This window comes from Varanus komodoensis, unplaced genomic scaffold, assembly GCF_004798865.1.
Source record: "Varanus komodoensis strain SLA01 unplaced genomic scaffold, ASM479886v1 scaffold306, whole genome shotgun sequence".
Lineage (NCBI taxonomy): Eukaryota > Metazoa > Chordata > Lepidosauria > Squamata > Varanidae > Varanus > Varanus komodoensis.
Genome location: NW_025335775.1, coordinates 2,983 through 26,232, shown reverse-complemented (window position 1 = coordinate 26,232; position 23,250 = coordinate 2,983). Strand labels below are relative to the sequence as shown.

Below are 23,250 nucleotides of genomic sequence, written 5' to 3'. Positions count from 1 at the left end.
GTTTCATCATGCCAACCTCATAATTATTTTCTCTTTTATTGACCATGTTCCTAAACAATAATAGACTTTGCACACTTCTACAAAATCTCCTTGTGCTATCAAAAACATACGTCATACACTGTGAAAGACAAGGCTGCATCCCTTTGATCTTTCACATTATCAGAGGTTTCTATTGACACTGAAGACATGCTAGCATAACTGGTAACCATGGATTTAGTTCACTCCACATTTTCAGGTGAGACAAAGCAATTTGCATTTCCTGTACCAGTATGTGGAGTGGAATCTGGCAGGCCTTTGGATCATGCACCTATCTTTCTTTTGCAATTCATTCTTGGCTTAAAAACATCTACATACATTACATAGAGAGGGAAATGCATACAAAGATGTGTGATTTAAGTGAAATGGATTTCTGTTAAGGAAAGATACAAAGAAAAAGGAAGTGCATGGAAACATGCATAACATGGGGACTGGTAAGTTCAATTTTTTAACCTGTGGGTGTCTTAATTTTGCAGGGTTATGCTGAAATGAGATGTTACTTATTCATGACTGAACACATGTGAACCTGACACAGTCCAGAGGCAGACTAATCTGTCCATTACTACTGGTGACAGATCGTGGGTTAGAAGGAATTGGGACATGCTGTGTTAAATGGAAGGGTTATATCTGCTTCAGTTGCTTCTCTGTGGTCTTCTACATCTACCACAAGCTACACACAGGACACAAACTGCAATCTGCATCATGCCTGATCTCTTCCAGATCCCATATAAGTATTGTAAAATGGGTGACATAACCATTGGAGAGATTACAACACAGTTTGACTTCCTATTTGAAACGATATCCTTCCTTGAGCACCCCCAAACCAATCTTGAAAATGAACTCATGTAAGGCAATATATGTTTCCCATGATATGCATGAAAATGCACTAGACTGGGACAAGATAATTGCAACAAATTCATGTGAATACATGTAGTGGGACTTTATGTAATTGATTTTATTTAACACAGTAATGCCTGGGTCAACTGTCCATCGCTCCATAGTCTCAAATTGTCCCTGTTTTGTTTATTCCACATAGATAAGATTTGCAGGCATAGCATACCTTTATAGGATAATAAGTCAGCAGGGTAGCAGGTAGGCTCAGTGTTTAGGAAATGCTGGTTGGATTTTTTTTTAACTTGTCAGGTTTTGATAGAATTTCTTGCCTCTTCTAAAATGATATAAACTTACAAGTTTCAGATGAATACATGTAGAAAGATTTTGTGCAAGAACAATCTTTACATTTTGAGGGTATCTAAAGGAGTATATAATTATCCCACTATGCTCCTTGTTTCAATTTTGTCTGAAAATGGAGGGTGTGGGTCAAAATAAGAATAATGCAAAGTGTCAGCATGACATGTGCAGTGGTTTGCCTTGAAGGAAAGTTCATATATGGTGAGTTATTCTTTTTCCTTTCTTTCTACTCCCCCTCACCAGTGTTTTGGGGCAATTTGTATGAAAATGGAACACATCACTGCAAAGGTTCTGAGTGGTAAGTGCACCAGGCTAGAGAATTGTGCTGGTTGAAAATTGCAGCTGCTTCTCACTGAAGCCTTTTCCAAAGAACAGTGCTGGAAAAAAGCCTCCAGTAATGTGCCCTGTAAGTTGGAGATGGACGTCTTAGTCATTCACAACCCCGTCATTGCTTAGAGTAAGAAAATAGAATATGTTCTTTATAGTGACACAATGTCTGATTTTCAATGTAAAATCTGTGAATGAAGATTATGACAGGTCCTACATTGCTTATGGTTACTTTGGAGAGAAATGATTTCTGGAGACACAATAGAAATGTTCCACATAGTCTTATTTCAGCTTGTGTCTTTGGTTGAACTTATTTGGCTTATCTTATTTATGATGCATCTTTTTCCTTCAGTGCAATGACAAAAAACTACCAGCATGTCCTTTCACTGGTACTTGCTGTGAAGCAAATCAATGAGAACCCTAATATCCTACCAAATTTGAGCCTGGGGTTCAACATCTATGATACTTACCTGAGTGCAAGGATGGCACATCAAAATACCTTGAAGCTTCTCTCCACTGAAAATACAATTGTTCCCAATTACAACTGTGACCGGCCAAGTAATATGAAAGCCGTAATTGGGGGACACAATGCTGAAATCTCTCTTCATATGGCTACTCTCTTAGGCATCTACAAACTTCCACAGGTACAACAACTATGCAGACTCTGGAAATTTATACTGTAACATAGGCAGAAACATCACTCCTTCCTTCCTTCTTTTCCTCCTTCTCTCCCCCTCACAGGACAGTACAAAGCAATAAACATTGGGCTCATGCACTAATACTAAATTTAATATGACCTAACCCTAACCATAATATTATATGGAATTGTTCCCTTGCACTATGGTCTTATGCAAACTTACTAGGAGAAGCCATCTCCTGGGAAAGTGGCATAGCAGTAGATAAAAGTGGCCACTAGGATGTTTTCCAGCCCAATGGTAATTGCTATCAGGCTAAGAAGCACAAAGGGAATGGGCCTCCATAAATGTTAGGTTCCTGGCTGTGGGAAATACATTTGTTGCCCTTGTGGGGCACTTTAAAATGGATTTTAAAGTCTGGTGTTTTTATATCTTTTTATTCTTATGAATTCCAAATTGTCCTAGGATTTTAAAATGGCTCTGATTTCAATGTTTCTGGGGGTTTTTATTTCATTTTCTTGCATATTTTTGACCATGCAAAATGATTTGACAGTGTTGTGAAGCAGTAAATACATTCATACTTTTCAAACACAGTAATACATAAGCTACCAATGCATTGTCTCAGTGAATAAAGTATTTAAAATAAATTTATTTTGCTTAGATTGCCTACAGCGTATTATCTCCAGCAGCAGATGTTAAAATGATTCTCCCTTCTTTTTATCGGATGATCCCTAATGAAGCCAATCAGTACACAGGGATTGTCCAGCTGCTTCTTCATTTCCAGTGGATTTGGATTGGGGTCATTGTATCAGATGATGATAAAGGAGAACAATTTCTGCAGCAGTTGTTACCCATGCTAAGCCAACAGGGAATCTGTACACCTGTCATCAAAAAAACAGTAACCCTATCAGATGTGTTAAAGAGCTCAGAATCATTAGAAATTCTTCGTGCTCTTGCCATTTCATTAGCAGATTCCACTGTCAATGTGTTTGTTGTAAATGCAGAAGTTCAAACAATTTCATGCTTGAAATGGCTGATTTATCTTTGTAAAGCATTGGAAGATATTCCACAGACATCTATAAGCAAGGTGTGGGTTTTTACAGCCCACTGGGATTTCTCTGCAGAAACGTTTCACAGGGATTTTGATATAAATGTCTTCCATGGTTCTTTATCTTTGGCGATTCACTCAGTTGAAGTGCTGGGATTTAGAGAATCCCTGCAGCACTTACACCCTAACTTTCCAAAGGGTGATGGGTTTCTCAGGATCTTCTGGGAACAAGCATTCAATTGCCTATTTTCTGATTCATATGAAGGCATTGAAAATGCTCGTGCTTGTACTGGGCAAGAGAAGCTGGAGAACCTCCCTGCGACAGTTTTTGAAATGAGGATGACTGGCCAAAGCTACAGTATCTACAATGCAGTCCATGCCATAGCATATGCTTTGCACAAGCTGTTCTCATCTACAGTCAAAGGCAATAGAGTTGGATTGGATCCCTCAGATCTACAACATTGGCAGGTATTGTTTCACATCTGGACTGTTCTCCTGCCATGGCTAATTTAATTTGTAATAGCTGTTTATGCAAGAAGGACACCAAGAGATCAGCAGTTTCTCACCAAATTTCCTCTCAGAAAAATTTCACTTATCCTCCACTCTCACATAGATACCTTTCATCTTCCAGTAGCTGAATGTCTATGAAGCTTCAGTCTATATGTATAGATAGATAATGGATGGCTCAATCAATCGATCAATCAATCTATTGATTCTGTTTAGAGCAGCTTATAAGGAAAAAATGTACTTCCAATGCCTCACAAGTGTCCATTCATTGATTCAGATTTTGTCATCAGAATGTCTTTCTACTTGCACTAATTTGCATTATAGTTAAGTACTTTGTGCTAATGTGTTCATTTTAATTCCTCTTCACTGAGAAAACAGTTCAGAATATATACAACTGAGGAAAACACCAGTTGGCCTCTTGCTGGAATTTATAAAAGTCTGGACTCATTTGAAACTGCTGGAAATTTCACCTCCATCTATAGCCCAGGGACATCCACAGAGCTTGGATGATCCTAAAACATGCATAAAATATGGCTGTGAGTTGCCACCATGCCCCCATTCTCCCACCAGTGAAGTCCAACCTAAATTAATTGCTTGAGTAGGTCTAAAATGTCCTTTCATACCAACCATTTGGGCAAAATGGCTTGGAGATATGGGCAAAATTATGTAAGTTTTCATTAAAATACAATTGAGTTTATTCAGAAAGACTCATGTTTTGCTTTCCAGTATTCCTTTTTTTAATTTTTTTTAATTAAGATTTTAAACTAAAACTACACATATCAATCATCACACACATCAGATTTACTGGGTCAGCCCCCTACAACATGTCTTTTAACATTCTATGATCATACTATAATCCTTTTATAATAACATGAAAACATCTTTAGATCAAAACCAAGTCCCGTTTCTCCAGCCAAATAAAAATGTAATTCCAAATTTGATAGAAGTCACTATCTTCCTTCTTCCTTCTTCTTTATTGCTAAAATCAATCCCATCTTTTCTTGCAAAATCCTGTTTCTCTTGACCATTATTTAAGGGAAGCTTCTCCAGGTTGGCTGAAATTGCAGCATCTTCTTTCTTATTCAGTGATAGATTTCATCTAAACATTTCTGAACAATTCAAAATCTATCCATTTTTCTTATAAAAAATAACTTCCTCACTACCACAATTACTAGTAACTCCAAAAGGATCTATTTGACATCTCAAAGGGCATCCTAACTACTCTGCTTAGTGATAACTTTAAGCCAATTTTCTTTAAACTCACTAATGTTTCATCTAACTTAAACTCCATTTAATCAAATATGGTTAACTCCATACAGTATCACATATAAATTTACCAACCCATATAAATCATTCAAATTTTTTTAAATAGTAAGTTCTATTTTCAATTTCAGATATAATCAGAGATATCCATTTAACAATGTTTCATTAAGCTAGGTTGTTAAGTTTTCACCAACCATCAATTAGCCTTTCTGTATCTCATGTTCACATACCAGCCTATTTAAATCATCCCTTTTTAAGATGAAAAGAGGAACAAAGAGAAAGAAAGAGAAAAATCTTTACAGTTACCAATAATATCAAAAGCATCCATTTGTCATCTCTAAAAATGGCTTAACATCTCTATTTGGTGACTATTAATACCTATAATGAATTCTCTTATTTTCAGGTACAGATAAAATCAAAAACATCCACTTAGCATCTTTAAAAGCACCATAAATTAGTCTATTTGGTGGTAACTAATACCTATAGTATCTTTTAGCTGAAATTTCTTTAAACTAAATTACTGATGCTTCACCCAGAACAGTAACTTAGCTTTTCTACGTTACATATGAGCATGCCAACCTCTATGTGTCACCCTTTTTTGAAATAACAAGAAAGAAAGTTCTCTTATCTTCCCTTTGGTTTTTTTTTTTTTTTTACACCTCTACCAAACCTTTCTGTTTTCTTTACATTATAACATCGTAATATCTGTAGTAGAATTTTCAAATGTAGCCACATAAACAAAGCCTCTCTTAAATGGTTAACTGTTTTCTCCTTCTCCAACATAGCAAGCAAATCCAATAACCTCATACTGATTAGCTTCACAGATTGTGCCAACTTTTCCGCTTGCACAAAAAAAATGCCTGTAATAAATCATGTAATAAACCATGTCCACCCATTGCTTCTTTGTTTACATTAGAATATCATAGTGTCTGCAGTAGATCATGTTTCTTGGACTGTAGCCCAGCTGTCTTCTCTTTTTCCAACTTAAAAAGCAAATCACATGGAGGCTTATTTATTCCTGATGTTTCCAAATAGCCACCTGCTTGTTGTCCATTTACAACCCATCCCATAATAATTTACTCTCCAAATATCCATCTGCTTGTTGTCTATTCATAGGCCCATCCCATAATAATTCACTTGTTTTCTTCTCAGTTTCAAATTTTTCTTCTGCTTGCTGGATATTTTGCATATTCTGCTCAGGTACAAATCGTTTGTCAAAGCTTGATTAATAGAAAAAACTAACTTATCAAAGCCAACTTTTGATTCAATTAGGAAACAGTCAAGTTTTTTAATTAAAACAGTCTTCTGTTGCAGTATTATTGCCTGTTGAGATCACAGCAAGGCTGCTAAAGAGGTCTGTATATCCAAAAGTGTTTTTTGAATTTCTTTAATTTCTTCCATATTAATTTCTTCCATATTGGCAGTGATTTCACAGCCTTGGCAGGGGTCCAAGAGTCCCAGGAACAAAGGCATAAAGATGGCTGTTATTTTGGAAGTAGTCCAACACACAAAAAGATTACTTCTATCATTCCATTAAACATTAATTTATTGTTTTAGTTCTTGCCCTTGGAGAGATTGAAGAAGAAAAAAAAAGATCTTTTCTTTACTTACAAAGAGCTCTGTCTCTCTCTCTCTCATGTAATTCACCACCTTTCAATTCTGTGGGGGCGGGGGGAAGAATTCTTTCCCTCCTCCATCTAAAGGGCTTTCTGTTTCTTCTTTTATATCAATTAGCAAACAATGCAGCTTTTTCCACGGGTATCATTGCAAAAACAAAAAAAGAAATAAAAATAGTTCCCAGTAGATCTCATGCTAATAGTTAAAGTAGACTGAACGAAAAAAATATGCCGAGGACTTACAGAGAGCTGAGATCGTTCCTGTACCATCCAGCTGAGAAAAGCTTGATTTTCTCCCAGTAAGCACAGAATTGCCATTGAAACACCTGCTGGGAACTTTGCCAAGCAATCTATCTTCACCCCTACAGGGTTTAGATTGGGCCTTCACAGCCCACCACCGGACAGTTACCAGCATGATAACGGAGCCCCGTTAATCACATCTGTCTCATCCCGATGCCATACTTCTCTTTCCAGTATTCCTGGAGAGGGTCAGCAGCTGCTGAATACTGGCATGGAAAAGGCATTTTATTATTTTAATGCAAACTTACATTATTGTGTGTCTTTAAACAAATGTGCAATTGGAAAGTTATTTCTTGAAACCCAACTTTTTCATATTTTTCAGTGGAGTTTTTTTTTAATCATATCATAGGAGAATGTGCACACCAACATTGATGGATTGTGAAAAGGCACATTTAATAGTGAGGAAGGCATTGTATTGGCACAACACATTAGAAAAAGTATAAAAATATGTGTTGAGTCACATGAAATTTTTAGTGCAGTTTAAACATTTTAGTGCAGTCCTATCACAATGTCTATAAGTTTGAAGTCAGAGAAGTATGCATGTCTGATGCAGACTGGGAGAAGACAACCATGGTTATCTTCTGGTCCTGCTGCTTTGCATTTTAACTCAATGGGCATTTGTGGTCAACTTTCAGGGAAGGATGCATCTTCAGAATACCCTATATTCTGGTCTCTGTGGTCTCCTCTTCTCCCTGTCTGCTTAAAGTCTCCCTTTCACTTTCTCCAAGGTCACTTGCTCAACTTTTCTCACCACCAGCTGTAAAGGAGTGGGGTGGAGATTCTGATTCCCAGCTTGGTGACCAGAGCCTAACTTATAGCTTTTTAGATTCTACCTATAAATTCAATGGATTGTTCCTTAAAGGTGCAGTGTTGACACCGCCATTACTTTGTAAAATATGTGTTTGTTTCAATGTAGCTCCACCCTTTCTTGAAAAGCCTCTCCTTTAACAATATTGCTGGTGACTTAGTGTCTTTTGATGAGAATGGTGAATTAGCAGCTGAATTTGATGTTATAAACTGGGTTACTCTTCCAAACAATTCATTCTTAAGAGTAAAAGTTGGAAGGATGGATTCAAGGATCATGGGTCAAATGTTCACAATTAATGAGGAAACCATCGTGTGGCATAGTTCATTTAATCAGGTGGGGAACATAAATGAATTCTAAGCTGCAAAGCTAATTGGGAAAGTATTCTAGTCCCTCTACATGCTGACTCAACTTTTTCAACTGAACTCAGGACTGACCAAATGCTTTCCCCCATTTCAAAAGGGGTGACATTTATCTGTGTCATGTTGTTTTAGTTTCACACAATAGATCTAACTCAAGACATTCATTTTGTGAGACTTATATTTTGTGAGAACCTAACAAAAGTTCATTATATATATGAATATATATTTGGTGTGGATCTGGATCCAGAATATTTGCTTGGGTCATAACTGGATTTCGTGGCACTTTTTATCAGCTCAGGATGATTTACCAACTATGACCCAACTGGACAAACAGAGCTGATCTATGATAATCTCTCATTTGGACTACTGTACATGGGGCTGCATGCTCTGGAAACTTTGGTCAATCCAAATAGGGAAGTGTGGTTATTAACAGGAACTGTCCTAGGAGATTATATTGTGCCAGTCCTCTTTCAGCTGCGCTGGTTGCCAGTTGAAGTCCGGGCCCAATTCAAAGTGGTAGAATTATCTAAAGCCCAAAACAGCTTGGGGCCAGGTTATCTGAAGGAGTGTCTCATTCTGTATGTACCTACTGGGGCCCTCAAGTCATCTTTTTGAGACCTTCTCAGGGAATCCCCTCCAAAGGAAGTCAGGGAAGTGAGAACCAGAAGAAGGGCCTTTTCAACTGTGGCACCTCATCTCTGGAGCAGGCTCCTCAAAGAGGTGTATAGGGCAACTGCTCTTTTTTCTTTTCAGCACCAGGTGAAAACCTTTTTATTCTGGTAATTTAAGTCTTCCTGTAACCTTACATATCAGGAGAAAGACTGGGAAAATATGAGCCTGTTGATTATTGTGTTCTCTTGATCATTTTTGATATTTTTGGCCATAGTATCCTTAAAGGACAATTGTCTGCATTGGGAATGCATCCAGGTACTGTAGTCTTCACTCCTGCTTAGATGGCACTCTTGGACTTGTGCATTGCCTAATATGGGATTTGACAGTAGTTATTTTGTCCCTTATACTATTTCAAATGGAGCAAAGACATTTTGCTTCTGGCTGTTCCCAGATCCCTAAATCAGGAGTTCTGCTTTACAGAGGTTTTCCTTAGCTATGTCTCACCTATGTTAAGCCTTATTCTGTTTGAATAGACCTAGCATATGCCTATTTCCAAACTTCAAATCACAATCCCTAGAGAATGATAGGAAGGACAAATAAAACGGTCTGTCATCACCCAAATCTGAAATATGATGGAAAAGATATATTAGGTTGTATCCCAAGGCAACCTCTCAGAATAGCTTGATTGATTATTGTCATTATTTCCTCATCTTTATATCCTGCCTTTTTTCTTCTTGCAAGGAACCAAGGCAGCTTACATAGTCCTCCAATCCATTTCATCCTGACAGCAACTCTGTGAAATAGGTTAGACTGAGAGTGAGTGACCTGCTGAAAGTCGCCCGATGAGTTTCATGGCTGAGTGGGGACTAGAGCCCAGAACTTCCAGATCCCCAGTCCAACACAGGTTGCCACTATGCACCATTTTGTATTTATTCAGGTGATGATCGTATAGACCATGCAGATCCTATAGAGCATGTAGATCCTATAAATTATTCTTGTTAAAGGGCACATTATTTATTCCTGTCTGAAATACCATAACACACATCCAAGCTCCACTACCATGTAGTGGTTCAGCTCCAACAAGTAAAGTTTAACTGATTGGGATGAATAATGCTTTGACACAGAAGTGTCCATTACACCTTGTGCCTTCAAGAATACTGCACTGCACAAACCTTTCATTTTGTTTGAATCATTGGAGGCTGTTACTTGGGCTATTAACATGAGGAAACCATACATAGAGAATCATGAGAAATCTTTCCTGTTGTGAGCACCTCTTTCTCTCCTTTCCACTTCCCAGAAGATCAAGGTGAAGGATGTCTAACTACAGCCTTTTTTTGAATTAGGTTGCCAAGTCAGGGCTGGCTTGGCAATACAAAGTGAATAATATAAAAGCCATTAACGAGAAATAACCATCAATTTAATATTCACTCTAGTTTTGTTTCATTGTGTATGTGTGTGTTTCCATGCTGCCCAATAGGAAAACTCTCTGGGAGGTAAACTATAATTAATGAATAATTTCCCATTAAAAAAATACCTTTTCTCTTAGCTGCCTAGAATATACTGTTTACAAGAAATACAAGCCTCTAATTTTCTCCTTCTGTATGAATAGGTGCTGCCTATTGCCCTGTGTAATGACAAATGCAATCCAGGTTATAGAAGGAAAAAGAAAGAGGGAGAACTGTTTTGTTGCTATGATTGTGTTTCATGTCCAGATGGGAAGATTTCTGATCAGAAGGGTAGGCAACATTATGTGTAGTACTATGCATTATTCATTCCATGATATTTTTACCTGGTTTTGTTTTACTATAAGGAGGTATGTGGGAGGAATCTGAAGTGAGGGCTCATCTCCCAGGACTCCAGTCTGCTTTGTCACACCCATGAGTCCACATTCCTGGTGAACATGCCCACCACATTCCTGGTGAACTTCTCCCTAATTAGGTAGAAAGCAGCCTGATTGCTATATGCACTGTCAACTTCATATGAGTTTTCAAATCATTCTGAAATGCTCCTGAATGGAAAGAGGAATGCATGCAAAGAATGGAAAATTATATTCCAGTGATGCTCAAGAACCACCAAGTGCCTTCAGGAAATAATGTTTCATGAAATATTCATGAACTAGTTTCTAAAGTATTTCCTAATGAAACTATTGAAAGATACAAGAAATGCTATCATTATCTGAATTGTTAGAGGGATGAGCAATAGTTCTAGGGTACAGCATATGTTTTGTATAAAAAGGTCCTAGTTTCAGTTTCTGTCAGAAACTGGCTTTTTTCCCCCAGTAATTTTTTTTGTTTTTGTTTTTGTTTTTGTTTTTTGTTTTGTTTTTTTTTTTGCTTTTTGCTTTTAACCAAGTAGGGCTGAGGAGTAAAGCAGCTATCAAGTGCTATAGGACATAATTCTGCAGATCATAGAGTAAGTCCTGTCTTAATTGCTGTGTCACAAAGTCTTCCTACTCAGACAAAACCTGCACAGCTTTGCTTGAATAGCAGCACAGAAATCCAAGTTTCCATAAAGTTGGGTGACCCCTGAGGGCACCTGTGTGACTAGTACTAAAACATTCCAATTTCCGCTGATTCCTGTCTTTTGCTGAAGCAGCATGGACTCAATAACCCTGCACTTACTGTCTTCAGCTACTTTGCTCCTGAAACAACTGCTTCCCTACTTGATTTCAGCCTTCCAAACTGCATGCCCACACTTGAGATTATTGTCTGAAAAAAGCATCTGAAAAGGTCCATTTGGTGGCTTCTGCTGGGGAAAAAGGCAGATTTTGAACACTGAATTACAGGGTGGATGAACCTTGGTTTATTCCACACTGTGGAATCAGTGCCATTCCCATAGCTCACATTCTATACTCTAATTTACACATAAGAATTTCTATCAACTTGCTCTTGTAGGATGTTGTAACAAAAAGTTCACTCTAAATATCCCAAAATTTCACCATCTCACTTTTTATTTTGATGTTTGCTTGCTTATAAAGAAACATGCCCAGGGCATAAAGTACCACAGAATAGCTGTGTCGTGTGTTTTTAGTCCCTTAGAATGAGGCACAAAGCAAGATAATCTTGATCTCACTTTAAAACTAAGAACATTAGCTAAAACCTCCAGCAAAGAAAATTAACATCCAATTGGGAAAAAGCTGTGCTGAGATTTTTTTTAAAGTAGGCCAAACTATTGTTATGCAGAGAACAAGTCAATTTGCCTAATACTGTTATGTAGATTTCCTCATTTTGCATAGACTGAGGAAGGATTAAATCTTAAATTACCTGTACTTGCTAAAGCTGGGTGGGGGAGGCAGGGAGACATTGATTCTTTATTGCAACCATCACCCACCAAGGGGGAAAATTCAGCCAAAATGAAGACTTTTCATATGCTGCATTTTTCTCACCCAAGGTACTTTTTTACTGGGGTCAGAAATGACCCCATTATGCATCTAATGCTTGTTCTTAAAGTGGGAAAAGGGTTAATACAATAAGTGGATTTCTAGAAAACAATGTGTGCATATTTCTATAGCTACCTCTAACTCATGTGGTTTACGAGCATTATACCAGGCTTTTTACTTCATAAGATTGTATATGAGGACAATCTCAGTATGATAATTATGTTCTGTTTTTCAGATATGGATAGCTGCTTCCAGTGTCAAGAACATAAATTTCCAAACAGGAACAGAGATCAATGCTTTCTCAAGGTCATAACATTCTTCTCCTTCACAGAGCCTTTGGGTATCACTTTAATTTTTGTAGTGCTGTTTTTTGCTTTAATCACAATTCTGGTGCTAGGGATTTTCATCAAGAACCAGGACACCCCCATAGTGAAAGCCAATAACTGGTATCTCACCTATTGTCTCCTCTGCTCACTATTGTTCTGTTTCCTCTGCTCTTTGTTGTTCTTTAGTCAGCCTCACACTGTGACATGCTACTTACAACAAGTTGCTTTTGGCATCATCTTTGCAGTGGCAGTTTCTTGCATTCTGGCAAAAACCATCACAGTGGTTCTGGCTTTCATGGCTACCAAGCCAGGATCTAGGATGAGCAACTGGGTGGGGAAAAGACTGACCACTTTTATTATGTTTGGTTGTTCTTTTATCCAAGCCATTATTTGCACTATTTGGCTAAGTACTGCTCCTCCATTCCCACATTTTGACATGCACTCTCTGCCTGAGGAAATCATCCTGGAATGCAATGCAGGCTCAACCACTCTGTTCTACTGTGTCCTGGGGTACCTGGGACTGCTGGCGATTGTCAGTTTCAGTGTGGCTTTCCTAGCCAGGAAGTTGCCAGATGCTTTCAATGAAGCCAAGTTCATCACTTTCAGCATGCTGGTCTTTTGCAGTGTTTGGCTCTCTTTTGTTCCTTCTTATGTAAGCACCAAGGGGAAATACATGGTAGCTGTGGAGATCTTCTCTATCTTAGCTTCTAGTGCAGGATTGCTGACTTGCATCTTTTTCCCCAAATGCTACATTATTGTGCTGAGACCTGAGCTGAACAATAGAGGACAGTTAATCAGAAGAAAATGAAGAAGGGGAAATATGTTTTAAGAAGTCAGTTTTATTAATTTAACTCCCTCTAGTCTGTACAGAATTGCCCCATTAATTTTGCTGTCCTTCATTCCATCTTGAGCACAACAGGAAATAAATGGTTGTTGCTGAGATCTCCATTTTGGCCTCTACTATTGCTTTCCTGCATTGTAATTTTTCCCTAGATGTTACCTAATTATCCTGAGGCCTACCTTGAACAGCAAAGATCAGCTGATAAGGAGAAATATTTAAGTGGATGCTTACTTTTCTGTTTTCTTTCAATTTATTTATTTTTATCTAGGAACTAACCCAAGAAACATATTTCCAAATTCCTTTTTCTTCTCCAGTTCAACCTTCTGAGCATGGTATATTCCATGATACCATTTTCCATCTAGTTTGTTGAAGCTTACATAATAATAAAAAGGATTATTGAAATGGAAAAATGCTGTGTGATATAACTTCTTGTGCATTGTGGTGAAGGTTAAGTGTCTAATGGCAAAATTAATCAAAATGAGTAATAATATTTTTGGACATGCAGAGAAGCTTTCATTAGTCATATTTAACCCCATGAGAACCAAGTATATACTCTTTTGTGTGAGTTATTCTGTAAAGATTTAGAATTCAATTTCAGGATGTGGAGAATCTTAGCAGCCTTTCCAATTTGGACAGTAATGAAGAGAAGGAGGGAGAGATACAGATATAAACAGAAATGTTTGGTTTTAAGCATAAGGAAAAGTTTAACAGGGCAAATCTTATGAACATCCTCAGGTTGGACAAGGTGATAGTATCAATTAAAATAGGTTAAACTACTGTTAAGGATACATTAATCCAGCCTTCAAGTAGGAGCCAAACCACACAATAGTTTAAAGATGTAACTAGCAGCTACATCATGTTTTCTCACCCTCAAGTGTAAGTGTTGGAGACCTAATCCAAAAGGAAGCTTGGTGAGACTAGGGAATATTAACCTTTTACCCCTGATTTGGTCCCAATCTGGATCAGTGAGGATGGGGTGATTTCCAAAAAGCGATCCATTGAAACAAATTAATTCCTACATGGGAAGGGAAACACATTTATTAGATTTATATCCACTTTTCAACTGGAGTCAAAAAGTAGCTTAGAATGCTTTTAAAACAAGAGAAACAAGGACCACATGTTTGAGGCAGCACAAAAGAGCAGTGAAACACATAGAGTAGAAGCCCACATTTAAGGTTCTTTCCCACTGGGTAGTTGGCATTTAAGCCTGTAAGCGTAGTAAGCTTACAACTGGAATAGGCCCTGATGTTATTTGGATCTGATCCTTTTCTTCTCAAGGACAAAGCGAGTAATAGTGAAGCACCTAATCCACATTGGAACTACACTGAATGACAAAGGGCTGATCTACCAGTCCCTATGCTAGGTAACCAGTTAGCTTCTGGTCTCCAGATAAAATGAAACTTTATTACCAATTTTTAGTGGATAGAACTAACAATTGATATATAGGTCAGGTAAGATGAGGTTCATGTATCCTTCAAGCTGGCATTGAACTGATATTTCCATGGAAACACTATTGAAAATAACAGTGACTGCCATACAGCCAGCAGATTCTTACAAATACTACCCAAATAGCAACGAGAGTTAACTCCAGCTATCCCAAATGTTTCCCCTTCTTTGCCTTTCTGGGGGCATAATATTAAGACGAAATATTACCTTTAATAATTAGTATGCAGCTATTTTTTCCTTATTCAGAATTAACTACAGAGAAAAAATACAGATTGAGCCTGTACTGTGGTAGGTAAGAAAGGCTTTAATGCTTTGGCATTTCTGCTATCCCAGTCCAACCTGCATGCCTGCAATTTCTGCTAGGGAAGAGAGCACCCCTGAAAGCCTGTCTGTCTTCCTGTGTAAATTACACAAGTGTGGGTGCTCCAATTCCACTCTGAAGCACAACAAAATGAAAAGGGTTCAGGTGAAGCTACTCCTAATGCTATTATACTAGTCTAGATCAGGTACCTTGTTCTTACTTTTGAGTAAGAAAAGAATTGGCTGCAGGTGCTTGCTACATATTTAAAATGACCTCTAGTTTAAGTATTCCACTATGTTTCACCTGAGTCCATACTACTTCCATGTGAATCTCCTCTCTGTTGTCAACTGTAGGGGATATGTTCTTCAGTTGCTAACATTTATTTATTTATTTAAAACATTTGTATGCCGTCATCCCGTGCCTTGGCATCTCAGGACAGCTCACAATACATACAATTAAAATACAATAAAATGATCTTTATAAATAAAAAAATTCAATAAGAGATTACATAAAAACAAAAAATAGAAAACAAAGAGACCAACTTTTCAACACTAAAGTATTAGTTTTTAAAATAGCAATTACTTAAAAAGGTTTTAACCTGGTGCCAAAAAGAATATAAACTCGGTGCCAGGCGCACCTCTCCGGGGAGCACATTCCATAATATGGTGCTGCACACTCCACAATTCTCTGGTAAGATGACTGTAAACCCTACAATCATCTGATATTAGTACACTAATTCCATGTTCAATTTCACACATGGGTTTCCTGAGGTTAGTAACCCATTCATAATGATTTCTGAAATCTTATACTTCTAACATAAAATAACATGCATCTCTGTGCAGTTCATTGATTGTGGATGGGAAGGTCTGCACCAGCCTGGTCTTTTGTTTCATCAGAAGGATATGCTATCATCAAAGGAGAGGTCGTGTTAAGAAATTTCCTGGTAGCTGATCAAGAGCTACGCAAACTGGACATCCGTACTCAACTTTGCTGCTTGCCATGGAAGGTGCATTCCTGTGGTTGAGACTGCTCCTCTGCCTGCTGCAGCTACCTCAAATAAAATGCAAAGCTCAAGTGGAGATATGCACCATGACTGATCTCTTCCACATACCACATAAGTATTGTGAAGAAGGTTGCATAATTATCGGGGAGATTGCTACACAGTTTGACTGTCTCTTTGATAAAATGTCCTTCACTGAAAACCCTGCAAAAAACTTTGTCAATGAACTCATGTAAGGATTCTTTCCTCTACTATAAACCAGGCTAAGCCATTTTCTTAAAGGGTTGGATCTAAATTTAGGCATATGTCACTGTGCTGATGAAAATGGACTTCCCTAGTCCCTTATTGCCACAACTGGCCTTCCACCCAGCTAAATTTTAGCACAGAGGACTGGTGGACCCTGCTGAATGGGGTGAGGTGTAGCAGGAGGGGCTTCATTGAAAACTGGGCAGAGCCAATGGACGGCACATCCTGGATGTAACCCCGTGACTAGAGATAGATTGTTTGAATAGATGATGCAGGTTTATAAATACATGATGATGCTTTAACATGACTACTGACTTTCTAAACATCTGTGGTATCAGAAATGTTTTTTCCCAGCCCATTCACCTCCTAGGCATTATTGGATCTGGCTAATATAGAAGCTGTTGCATCCAAGCCACATGCTCCCTCATGCCCTAAACCAAGGACCTTTTCAGAAAACACCCTGCATGTTGTGCATTTCTTTAGCTTGCTCACATAGGACAAATTCTTCCATCTGCATAATGTCTTTGTTTTTGTCTCCTTTTGTCAGTTCTGTATTCCATTCTGTATTTTACCAGCTTTTGTCAAATAACATTTATTTATGTCTTCCACATCATCATCATCAGTAGTAGTGGTATTAAATGTAATCCTCCTGCTATCTTTATGAGTTCTCACATTTACTATTTGTTTTGGGATTTATGCCTGAGCTCTGCCCTCCTCTTCTGGCCATAGGCCTCAGCGCAAGTGTATCTGTGATCATGTGTATAGTGATGTATCCTCAAACAGATCTCTTATTTATTTATTTATTTATTTATTTATTAAAACATTTTTATGCTGCTCCATTCGCCGAAGACTCGGGGCGGCTTACAAAAATAAATTAAAAATAATTATAATATTAAATTAAAAAATATAAACATTAGATTAAAAATACAAAAGTACAATATAAAATAAGCCACCCTGGCCAGATAAAATCCAATAATATTAACAGTTAAAATGCTGCTTAAATAAAAAGGTCTTCACCTGGCGCCGAAAAACAAATAATGACGGCGCCAGGCAGACCTCTCTGGGGAGCGCATTCCATAACTTAGGCCCCACTGCAGAGAAAGCCCTCCTCCGAGTACCCACCCTCCTAATTTCTTTCACGGAGGGTTCCCGGAGAAGGGCCTCTCCCATCGATCTCAAGGGGTGGCTGGGCATATATGGATGTAAGCACTCCTTCAGGTAACCAGGACCCAAGCCGTTTAGGGCTTTATAGGTCATCACCAACACCTTGAATTGGGCCCAGACTTCAATGGGAAGCCAGTGAAGCTGACGGAGAACTGGAGTCAGGTGAACATAACGCCCAGTCCCCGTCAGCAGCCTGGCAGCTCTATTCTGAACCAATTGAAGTATCTGGACTGTCTTCAAGGGTAGCCCCACGTAGAGTGCGTTACAGAAGTCAAGACGGGAAGTCACCAGCACATGTGTCACTGTCGCGAGGCAGTCGTTCTCCAGGTAGGGGCGCAGCTGATGAATCAGCCGAAGCTGGAGGAAAGCACTCCTCGCTGCTGCTGTCACCTGAGCTTCCAGTGAAAGCTCTGGGTCAAGGAGCACTCCCAGGCTGCTTATCAATATCTGTCTCATGCAGTGGTGTATTATGCATTAAACATAATTAAATCCTTTCATTAGAGCAACACCAAAAAAAAATCAGCACATTGTATCCATGGCATTTGCAGTGAAGGAAGTTAATGAGGACCCCAAGATTCTGCCAAATATAAGCCTAGGATTCCACCTCTTTGACAGTTACCTAAGCTCAAGAATGACTCATCAAAATACTCTGCAACTTCTTTCTGCCTCAGAAAGGGTCATTCCAAACTTCAAGTGTTTCAAGCAAAAGAACCTGAATGCTGTTATTGGAGGCCATGATTCAGAAATATCTCCTCAGATGGCTACTCTGCTAAGTATCTACAAGATTCCAAAGTTAAAAAGAGTGCATGGCTGGGAAATGCATTCAAGTTTGGTTTAAAATCCAGATGCTTTTGAGGAAGAACCATCCAGAGGGAGGAAAGTAGCTTGGAATTCATGCAATTTTGGAAGTCAATTGAATTCTGAAGTTGAGTAGGTTCAGAATTCCAAGCCCTGGGGAGATTTCTGCTAGAGCCCCTTCCATGTATGAAGAAGCACACCTACAGCATTTATAAAAAAGACTTTTATCACAGTTGGGGCATATACTAATGAATACAGTGTAGCTGAAAATGTGAGCTTGTGTCACACACAAAAGGAATTTGGGAGAAGAAAGGAGTTGATAGGGGGATGTGGGCAGAGAGAGTTGTTGTTAGTTGCCTGCTTGCTTTTTAAATCCATTAACCAGGTGCAGGTGCAAATGAGCAAAGGAGCAGAGGCTTAAAAAAAGGGGGGGGGGATGGCAGCTTGTTCTGCCCTTTCATCTCCCCAGCAAAAGAAAAAAAAATCAACATGAAGAGCACCAAGAATTGTGCTGCCCTCCCTCCTCCCCCCACAAGCAGGGTGAAGCCAGTGGGACTGACACCCCTATTCCTTTCCCTGCAAAAGGAAATTAGTGTAACCTCCATTGAAGTTGGTTAGCTTTATTTGTGAGTAAGGCTGTTGAAGGATTTACTTCTTTGCGGAGCTCAGCTAGTTGTTTCTTGAGCAAGTGAACAAAGCTGATAATTGGGAAGGCCCATAAAGATGTCACAAACCTTACAGTACACTGGCCAGAGAGATTCATCTACCATATGGTATAGAAATGCTATTGCTAGTATTTTTAACCACAGTATGTTGGAAGTGTTGTCTTTGATGTTCATTTGCAATGGACACAAACTATATCTGGTATCAAAGCAGAAAGTGAGGTATAACACATCCAGGCTACATCCTGAGTTATTGCAGGCAGATGTGATTTACTACTTCCAGAGTATTCTTAAGAATGCACTAATTACCTTCCAGGACATACTCATGGTTTCTTTTCCCACCAGGCTTTATTAACCCCCCCCAAAAAATGAAGCCTGAGCATCTTCTACAGAGCTAAGATTATGATTCTGAGTGCCAATTTCATAGCACCATCTATAAACTCTCCAACAATGTCTAGAGGGGTGTAAGTTTTTTTTCAATACTTACAGCTGGATTTGATCTCAGTAGAAACTTGAAAATGTATTGTCACTTTTTAAGCAAACCTTTGTCCCTTGTTATAAAAATGTACTGATCTATATTCCCTTAGATTTCTTACTGTGTATTAGCACCAGCAGTGAACGTTCAACACTACTTCCCTTCCTTCTACTGGATGGTTCCTAGTGAAGATTTTCAGTACTCAGGGATTGTCCAACTCCTTTTACATTTCCAGTGGACATGGATTGGAATCATTGTGGCAGCAGATAATAAAGGAGAACAGTTTGAGAAGAAATTGCTACCAATGCTTTCCCAGCATGGAATCTGCACAGTCATTATTGTAAAAACACCCTCCTTATCAGATATTTTTGATGCATTCCTATCATTAAAACTCATACAGGACACAACCTTATCCATCACCAATTCCAATATCAGTGTATTTGTGGTAAATGCTGATCCTCAGACCACCACTTGTTTGAAATGGTTAATATACTATGGCAGATTCCAAGGTGTTGCAGAGGCATTATCTGTAAGGTGTGGATCATGACAGCCCACTGGGATTTCTCTTCACAGAAAGTTCAGAAGGACTTGGATACACAGGTTTTCCATGGTGCACTGTCTGTTGCAATTCATTCAAATGAATTTCCAGATTTCCCCAGATTTCTTCAAAGCCTTCATCTGTATCCATCCACAGGAGATGAATTTCTCAGGATCTTCTGGAAAGAGTCATTTGGCTGTTTATTCATTAATTCTAATGATGTGCAGGAGAACACTGAACCTTGTTCTGGAAAAGAAAGGCTGGACAGTCTTCCTGGGACACTCTTTGAAATGAGTATGACAGGCCAAAGCTACAGCATCTATAATGCAGTTCATGCCATTGCGCATGCTTTCCATAGAATGTTCTCATTTATATCCACACTCAGATTGACAGAAGATATAAATAAACCAGTTCTTCAAAACATTAAACCTTGGCAGGTAGGATTAAGAACTGAACAACTCACTTATCAGGTCTATTTTTATGTATGAATGTCCTATGTTCATATACACCCCCCCTTTTTTTAATTTGTTTAGTTCGACTGCCAAGCTGCACTGGTACTAATCTTGCTGGTTCTCTGAACATTAATATGGGCCAATGAATAGGAAGGACTCCAAATACTTTCCACCAGGTCTTTAACCAGCTATTTGAAGCTGTGGTTTGCATTGTAAAGCAAAAGAAAAGGACTCTGAAACCCAAATGGTATCTCCAAATGACAATTTTCACAATAGACTAGAACAGCTTGCATCAGTCCTAGCAGGGCAGTTGTATTTTAATAGTGCAAACATTAAAAGGATAGGGTTAATTAAGTATCTCCTTCCTACTTCATGTCAGCACTCTTTCCAGATTAAAAGTGAGCTAACTTCCAAGCACTGCTGCTGCTCTAAAAAGATCTCTCACTAAATGCTATTATATGGCACATGATGAAGCTTCTGTGTCTGTCTTTTTAACATATGTAGTACTTCTACTGAGATTGCCCATAATCCTCTGAGTTTGGAAGGTTTTATGATGGCAACTTGATGAATGGCAACTTGGTGGCTCCCTAATGAAGGGAAGGCTGCTTGGTATATCTCTTATTCTTTCTGAGATTTTGCAGGAAGGTGTAGCAAACTACCACGGATGGTGTTGTCATTTGGAAAAGAGAAACATTTCTCATTCCTTCACTTTCAAGTGGAGCTTTCAAGCTAGCATTAGGCTGAATTCCCTCTGTTGTGAATAAACAAGTATCACTGACTGATGAAAGTGGAGTTGAGTAGCCCAGAGTGGCAACCTCTGCATAAAATTTACCAAAGATAAGAGCTGTGGAACTCTGACTGCTTTAAGAAAAGGCTGGGGAGATTATTGTCTATATGTTAAAGATGGGCAGATAATTGTTTAACTCACATTTTAATATAAAGTTTTCTAATTCCTACTTCTCCAGTTAATGCACTAACCAGGATGCTGTTGGTCTTCAATATTCACATTATTCTATATGTTATGATGCAGTTATCTTATTAAAAATCTTGCATTGGGAAATATAATGTAGAAAAGGACATATGTATATTAGGGGACATCTAAAAAGAGGAGGGGGAGGGGAGGGGAGGTGTACATGGGATAAATATTATCCTGAGCTACTTCTGACAGGGCAGCCTCAGCATATATGTTGAATTCTTCTATCATATCCAACTGGAGAGATTCCAGCATCATTACCAAGACTATCCCAGCTTGCTAAGAAAGGAAGGGTATTGGTCAGTAGGCTGGGCCTTGCACAGAACACTATTCTTTCCTGAGCACACACATTCATACACACATGCTTAAAAACTAAATGTCCATGACATGAGATACCTCATCAGACTGTACACTGAGAAACCTCATCAGGAGATGGATTCACAACTGACAACTGCCACTCCATCTTCCTGCTTTCCAGGTCTTGCTCATGGCAAAAAGAAGAACCTAAGTGAGCAAATTTGAGAGAGATTCACTCATACAGCTCATTCAAACAGGAGCTTTTGAGGCATGTTCTTGCTCTTGCCCTGGAAGTGGATGGGTTATTTTGGACATCAAAACCTTGGACATCTCCCAGGTTGACTTTTGTTCAGTTGGAGGTCATCTTTACAGCAGGGCATGTCTGTGTTATTGGTAAAAGAACCCCTCCCCCCATTTCTTTTATCACATGATGATTGTGTTAAAACAGAGCCCTATCTAGAGGTTACATAGCAGAACAGCAAGAAAGTGAAATATTTTTGTTTAAATCTCAAGTCTCAATTCTGCAACAAAACTGTAGATGCATCAGACTAACACTTCCATGTAGCAAAGATCCAGGTTTCCATGGTATAAGCTACGTCAGCACAGCAATCTCAGATCAATCACTCAGAATTTTTCTCCTGTTCTGTGAGCTGACATGCAGTACCTTAACCAAAGAGGACTCCTGATGATTGAAGTAATCAACTTTAAAGTTCAGATGGTTCTTTTAGTGAAGAATAAACACATAATCCCATAGCAGCCTTGTCCCCCTGATGTTTTCACTTACACTTTCTGCCAGCCCTAGATAGCATGGCCAATATTAAAGAATGATGGAAATTGTAAAAAATTTTGTGGGACCAATTTAAGGATAGGCATGGGTGAAGCTGTCAAGCTCGATTTTGTTTAGTTCCTCAACTTTTTTAGCACTAGATCCCTCCTGTTCTGGTCTTATCAACTCCACAGGGAAATCCCTATGTGTTTTAGTGCATTTCTAAAATGATGCATATTTAAAAGCACTTTCCAAAGTTTTAATATATATAGATATATGTCTATATCTATATATATATAACTATATACATTTTAACAAACATTATGGCCCTGAAATAAATTGTTTCTGTTGATACTTCTCCATAGTATGTGTGATAAATTAATTTATCTGAACATCTGAACTATGGGTGATGAAGCAAGTTGGGAGACGTCTAGAGCGTAGGTGGAGGAAATCACGGGATGAATCTGACTGAACACACCTAAGAGCCCATTATCGGGCCTATGCTGTGGTGGTGAGGGTGGCGAAAAAGAAAGTCTTCTCCGCTTCCATTTCCTCCTCACAATGCCATCTGGCGGAGCTCTTTCGGGTGGTACAGGGGCTAGTTCACCTGGGCCCCAAGAAAGATCCCATGCCACCCTCAACGGCCTGCTGTGACAACTTTGCCGAGCATTTCAAGGAGAAAATCGCTCAGATTTGTCACGAGCTAGACCCCACTAGTGATTCAGAACCTTCTGGGGAGGTGCCAATGTTGCCGTTTAGTCCAAAATAGATGGATGAGTTTCAGTTGTTGCGGCCTGATGATGTGGACAAGGTGCTTGGACAAGTACATCCCACAACCTGCCCCTTTAAAGGAACATCTCTAAGGGACGGCCGGGTACCTGCCC

At 38.8% G+C, this 23,250-nt stretch overlaps 1 protein-coding gene across 1 annotated transcript; it reads left to right on the top strand.

Moving 5' to 3' along the window:
- Nucleotides 1-777: 777 nt before the first annotated feature.
- Nucleotides 778-13,215, top strand: LOC123027197 (vomeronasal type-2 receptor 26-like). The gene is made up of 5 exons (XM_044437711.1): nucleotides 778-881; nucleotides 1,907-2,198; nucleotides 7,840-7,980; nucleotides 10,312-10,438; nucleotides 12,317-13,215. The coding sequence occupies exons 1-5, from the start codon at nucleotides 778-780 to the stop codon at nucleotides 13,213-13,215; spliced, it is 1,563 nt and encodes a 520-aa protein (XP_044293646.1).
- The last annotated feature ends 10,035 nt before the right edge of the window (nucleotides 13,216-23,250 follow it).